Source organism: Melospiza melodia, chromosome 12, assembly GCF_035770615.1.
Source record: "Melospiza melodia melodia isolate bMelMel2 chromosome 12, bMelMel2.pri, whole genome shotgun sequence".
NCBI classification, from domain to species: domain Eukaryota; kingdom Metazoa; phylum Chordata; class Aves; order Passeriformes; family Passerellidae; genus Melospiza; species Melospiza melodia.
The window spans coordinates 18,754,090-18,760,089 of record NC_086205.1 but is presented as its reverse complement, the minus strand read 5'-3'; the positions used below and the strand labels follow the sequence as shown (position 1 = coordinate 18,760,089).

The 6,000-nt window shown below is 51.7% G+C and overlaps 1 protein-coding gene across 1 annotated transcript; it reads left to right on the top strand.

Moving 5' to 3' along the window:
- Window positions 1-732: 732 nt before the first annotated feature.
- Window positions 733-4,980, top strand: LOC134423453 (receptor-transporting protein 4-like). Its single transcript, XM_063166424.1, has 2 exons — window positions 733-1,107; window positions 2,164-4,980. Exons 1-2 carry the CDS (start codon window positions 962-964, stop codon window positions 2,936-2,938), a joined length of 921 nt encoding a protein of 306 aa, XP_063022494.1. The 5' UTR covers window positions 733-961; the 3' UTR covers window positions 2,939-4,980.
- Window positions 4,981-6,000: the final 1,020 nt, after the last annotated feature.

Here is a 6,000-nt window from a genome sequence, read left to right as displayed (position 1 = left end):
CAGGGCACGTTGTGAAGGTGTTACAGGGCTCTTGGTACAAAGGACTTGCTGACTTTTCCCTTCCAGCAGCAAACATCAGAGCCTCCCTGCCAGGCTGTAGTTCCTGGGATTTACCTACATGGACAGCCTGGAGTTAAACCTGCCTTATCAAGATCTTTCTCAAACTCAAGTCCTGTTGTCATTTGGCATCTTATCTAACCTGCTTTCCATCCTGCAATGCTCTCCATGGGATTTCCTGGGGGACCTGCACTCCAAGAGGGGTGAGCTGGGAGGCAGAGGGCAGCAGGCAGCCCCAGCCCTGCTGTTTATACCTTGCCTGGGTGCTCTCAGCTCGGAGCACACCTCATCTCTTTTGGTTTTATGCACTATGCTGTCCTCCCCAACTTTCCACCCTGAAGTTTCATGTTAGGCCTTTTTCTGCTCAAATTGGCTGAAAATAGGTAAAAATAGCCCATGGTTGGTGGCAGCTACTGAGATAGATAAGGTTATCTGGAGCTTTATCAGCTGCTGAGTCCTGCATTTTCGATGGGTTTCACTTTCATTATTCCTAAGCCGGGCAAATCTCTCTTAAATTCTCCGCACTGCCATGAATGTGATGGGCGTGGGCAGCCTGGCAGGAGGTTTTGTTTCCAGTCTTTCTGCCTATGGACAGAGCAGCATTGTGGCTTTCCAAGGTCAGGGGTTCATGTGCATATATTGAAGAAATCTGCTTTGTCCTTACTTTAGGAGGGATTTCACCTGGCCAAGACCTGGTGCAGTGTCAGCAGAGACTGTTGACCCAGAGATTTGCATGGGGTGGTGCTGCTCATGCAGGAGCAAAGGTTCCCCTCTCCAAGCACAAAAACATTGTTGTACAAGGAGGAAAAGTATAGGGAAAAGGCAGTTGCACATGTGCATTCAGAAGCTGCAAGCTTGACTTGCAAGCTTGGTCACTACCCCTTCCCCAGCTTCAAGTGGAACTATGAGCATGTGGCAGAACATTTTTGCAGTGAAGATTGAAGAAATGCACGTAACAGATCCGTGGACACTTCTGGGGGATGATACCCTGCAGGTGCAGGCCTGCAAGCCTGGCTGGAAGGAGTTTATGCCGCGCCGTGCTCTTGGGAGGTAGGGGGCTGCTGATGGACCCTGTTGGAGGGGGATCAGGATTGATGGGTTGATATGGGGACCTTTTCCTTTTTCAAAATTTGCTTGTGGGAAATGGGGTTTTGAGCAAAAAGGGGGAGTTTGGAGGTGGATGAGTCTGTGAAGGGTTTCTTAATTTTTGTTTGAATCTCGGTGGGTTATTGCCAAACTGGAAAACATGGTATTTGGAGGGGAGAATAGTTCAGCAGGTCCAAAGGGCAGCTGCTATTTGGCCAGAATTTCTCCATGTCATTGTTAAGATGAAAAGAGCTCCTTCAGCAAGAAGGGGGAGTTATATCTCACTAGAACCAAATCTTCTGGGTTTGCACGCAGGGGGTGAGGAGAGGGAGAACCACTGTGTTCTGGGACATGGGGTGATGCCTCAGCAGCCCCTGCACCTGCACCAGGCTGCAGGGCCTTGGGCAGAGGGAGTCTGTGGCTCTGCTTTGCTCATGGGAAGCCCCATCGCAAACATTTCCACCCTGGGCATTGCTCAGACACCTTGCGTGAGTGGCAGCAAATGAAGACCTTGGTTGCCAGCCCCAATACAAATTGTGCAAGATGAAGACCTGTGGCTGCACACCTTTTGGCTCCTCAAGATATCTTTGCGCCTGCCCTGCACCCTCCACCCACACTTTCCTTCTGTTTTGCTTTTTATTGTCTTACCCAGTCTTGGGCTTGATGCTGGCTTTCTGCTGAGCTGTGATGAGCCAGCACGGGCGAGAGGATGGAGTGTCACAAATAGGGACCTGATGCTACCCATCCCAAGGGCCCCTGCTTTTGGCAGTGGGGAGAGGATCCCAAAAGACAGCCTGGCTTCTGAAATCTTTAATGCTGGGGCCAGCCCTCAGCTCACATCTATGGTGAATTTCCCAGACAGGCATCATGCTGTCAGGGGGAGGACAGTTTGGTGTAAAGCTTGCATGAGTGAAGTTAGTCCATAGTCTGTGTTAACCCTTGTCCCTACTGACTGTGCTGAAAGCCTCTAGCTCAGCATGGGGCACCTGGGATGAGCTGGTCTCCTCTTTGCCCTGACAGGTTTCAGTGCTCCCAGTGCTTTTATAACTGGTCTTCTGCCAAAGTGCACATTGTGTTCCACATGTACCACGGCCCAGGCTGGGGCACGGTGTGGATGCGGATCTTTCGCCAGAAGTGCAGGCGCTGCCCTAACTCCCGGCTGGAGGATCCTCAGTTCAGCCCGGACACTGTGGAGACAATTCTGCACAACCTGGTGATAAAGATCCTCCAGTATTTCTACAAGAAACCTGTCCACCCCTCTGACCTCCTGGAAGTCGTGGTGGATAGACCAGTGACGGGGCCACACGACTGTGCCCACTGCGAGGCCTGCGAGCTCGGCATTTGCAACAGGTCACAGAGGGCCCCGGCACTGGATGCCTGGAAGCCCTTGATGGGTGAGGACAAGGCCAGGATGCACAGCAGCAAGCCATGGGTGGCCTGGCCTTCAGATGTCTGGAAGTCCTTAACAAATATGGGGGAGGCTGGAACCCATCACACGGAGCCATGGTCATCCCTGGGATCAGATGACTGCAAGCCCTTGGTTGGTGTGGACAAGGCCAGCACCCATCACACTACGTTGAAGTCAGCCCCAACACAAGTTGCCCGGAGTAAAACAAAAACCACGACATCTCAGACCCTGAAACACCAGGGCTTAAGGCCCCATGAAGCCTCGGCCCACCACCCCTCACCCTCCAACAGGAACTTCTCCTGGAAATGGTGCTGCTGCATTGGCAGTTCTTTGCTTGGTGTTTTGGCACTGATCATCTTCGTTGTGCTTTATTTGACCATCATGTAGAGGGACCTGGAGATCACAGAGAGGAGCTGGGGTGATGGATAGGGAAACTGATGAACTGCTGGAAAATTGGATACCCAAGGTCAGCCCTTGCTCTTGGCTCAGCAAGCTCCCCAGCTCCCGGTGGCATGGGATGCCTCAGCCAGGCACCTTACCCAACAACCTCTGGAAGACTGATGGGTCTGGTGGATTCTTATGAGACATATTCTGTATGAGGATGAATCTCCCAGCTACCCTCATTCTACCAGCACAGGATGAGGTTTATTACTTGCAGGAACAAAACAACCTCCTTCTCCTCAGCCCAGGAATGCATTTGTGCTTTTTAATGTCTCAAAAGCCTTTTCTAGCTGTGTGTGGGCATCTTGAAGGGAAGCTTGGGGCTGTTTTTATCTCCCAGGGTGCTCTGCTTCCAGAGAGGCACATGCCCAGTCTGCCCTGCCTTTGGCCAGCTGTCTGGGTACCTTGCAGAGGGAGCAAAGGGTGCCAAACTTGGCAAGTGCAAGAAGGCTGTGGCAGCAAGTCCAAAGTCTAGGCCCCAGTTATGCAGAAATTGCAAATATTGGGCTACAACGGGGAAGATGCAGACTCTTGCCTTCTGCTACTTCACCCTTCAGGGCTTTAGGGACCTGGTGGGTGACTTAAGGCTGGGAGGAAACGTGCTGTCCTCATGCAGCCTAACACCCTGACTCTCACCTTCCCAGCAGGGCAGCTGGGCTCCTGCAGAACTTGCCCGTGGGCACAGCATGTCCTGTGGCCACAACTGATTTCAGCTGGGATGAGCTGGGATGGAGAAAATTTTCTTCTTTGTAGCTGTTACTGCACTGTACTTTAGATTTAATATGGCAGTAATAATGTTGCTAGCACACTGATGTTTTAGTAATTGCAAGTAGTGTTTACTCTAAGTCCAGGACTTTTCTGTTTCCTGTGCTCTGCCAGTGGAGCAGGTGCACAGGGAGCTGGGAGGGAGCAGGGCCAGGACAGCTGACCAGAACTGGCCCAAGGGACTTTGCACACCATAGATCATGCTGCTCAGTGGATAAACTGGAGGAGTTGGCTGGAATGGGCTGTTTGCTCTGGGGGATGGGCTGGACATCAGTCAGAGGGTGATGAACAACTGTAGTGTGCATTTCTTGTCTTTATTATGTCTCTCTCTATCTCTCTGTTCATGATTGTTATTATTATTAATATTTATTTTATTTCAATTATCAATTGAAATATTGTTCTTATCTCAATTCACAGACTTTACCCTTTTCCAATTCTCCTCCCCGTCCTGCTGGGGCAGGGTGGTTTGACTGAGTGAGAGGTTGTGCTGTACTTAGTTACTGGCTGAGCTCAAACCACAGCAACATGAATAAACTTTTGAAATAGCCTGTAACCTGTACATCACAAGCCCCAAACACAACCATGGTTACCAAGATCTGTTTTCTCCGGGACCCTGGGTTGAGCAAGTGGTGTTGGGGGGCCAAGGTGTGCCCTGTGAGAGAGAGCATTGTGAGGGCTGTCACCTGGGAGTGCACTGGTGACACCAGGGATGGGAAATACATCTCCATGGGGTCACAGGAGAATCCAGGAGATGCAACCATGCTGCTTACCTGAGTAGCAGAGTTGAATTGACAACCTCCAAACAACTTTGGGTACTGAAATAGATTTTAAATCTGTCAAATTAGTCCAACAAGAAGCAGGCCTGCAGAACCACTGAGGCAGCTGTATCCGTTCTCTCCTTGCTTTGCAAATGATTTGATGCTGAAGATGGGTATGATATTAAAGATTTTGTGACTGAATTAGTGGAAGAATGATGGACCAAAGGAAAAAAAAATAACCAAACTCAGTGTGGCTCACATAGCACCAATCCCTGGCTGTGCAGCTTCCCATGTGCTGTCCTCTCCTCCCTGCTGTACCTTGAAGGGCCCTTTATGCTGCTTTTTCTGCTACTGTAAAGTTCGTCTTTATTCTCAGCTAGGCAACCTGCAGGCTATTGGTTAAAAAATAAATATAACAAGAAATTGGTTAAAAAAAAATATAACAAGAAAAGACTGTGTATTCTAGACGCCGTGTGAATTTGGTTTCTTAAGTGCTCTAACCTGCTTCTATCCCACCGACCATTCTCTTCAGCAGCGCCTTCTCTGCAGCCTCAGCAGCCCTGGCCATGGAGCCACCAGATGGAGCTGCAGGTCTCCGGCACTGCTCCGGGAACCACTGGGACCAGTGACCCGCCAGCACTGGGAGGGGACAGCATTCCCCTCCCTCCTGTTTCTGTGGCCAGCTGCTGCCCTGTAGCACGGTCCCCCCAGAGCCCACCCCACGTGTGTCCGGGGCTGGTCTGTGGCTGAGTGGCTCTGATGAGTGCTCTGCTGTGATCAGACGAGGCTGATCCTGCAGCCCGGACCAGCTTCCTTCCCTCCTGTGCTGCGAGCAGCCCGCCCCTCCCCGACAGCAAAGATACGGCCGAGTTTCCTGCTGCCACTGCCCACAGCCCTCTCTTTCCATGCTGAGGATTTCCCAGCCCCAGGGACCGTGTCCGGGCTGTCTGTGCCTCCCCAGCCACCCAGATGCCGAGGGGGAACTCCCTCGCCTCTGCCCGAGATGCCAGCTCTGGCGGAGACTACATCCCTGCAGGGGTCCCTGTTTTCCTGCTTGAGCCTCTCTGCTCTTTTACAAGGGCAGACCCACTTCTTGCTCCCCTGCAAGTCTTTTACACACCCCCTGTGCTCCCACTTCCATGGCCCAGTGTGAATATTCTCCTTCTCCCCTGGTTCCCTCCTCGCTGCTGCCTTCTTGCCTGCCTGTGTCCTCATTCTGTGCAAGCATGTCCCCTCCCTCATGCAGCCCCCTCATCTCCTCCCCAGTCCTCAGAGCCACATGTGCATGAATGGGCTTCTCAGCCATGGCCTCGTTTTTGGGGTTCTTTCCAGGATACCCCTTTCCAACATGCAGTTGTGACCATTTCTAGTTTCTGAGCAAACTGCCTTAAAATTCTTTCTGGGGCTCCTGGCACTTTTGGGTTCAGAGCAAGCACTCCTGGCCTGGCTGTCATGAGAGCAGTGAGCCCATCCCAGAGGATGAAG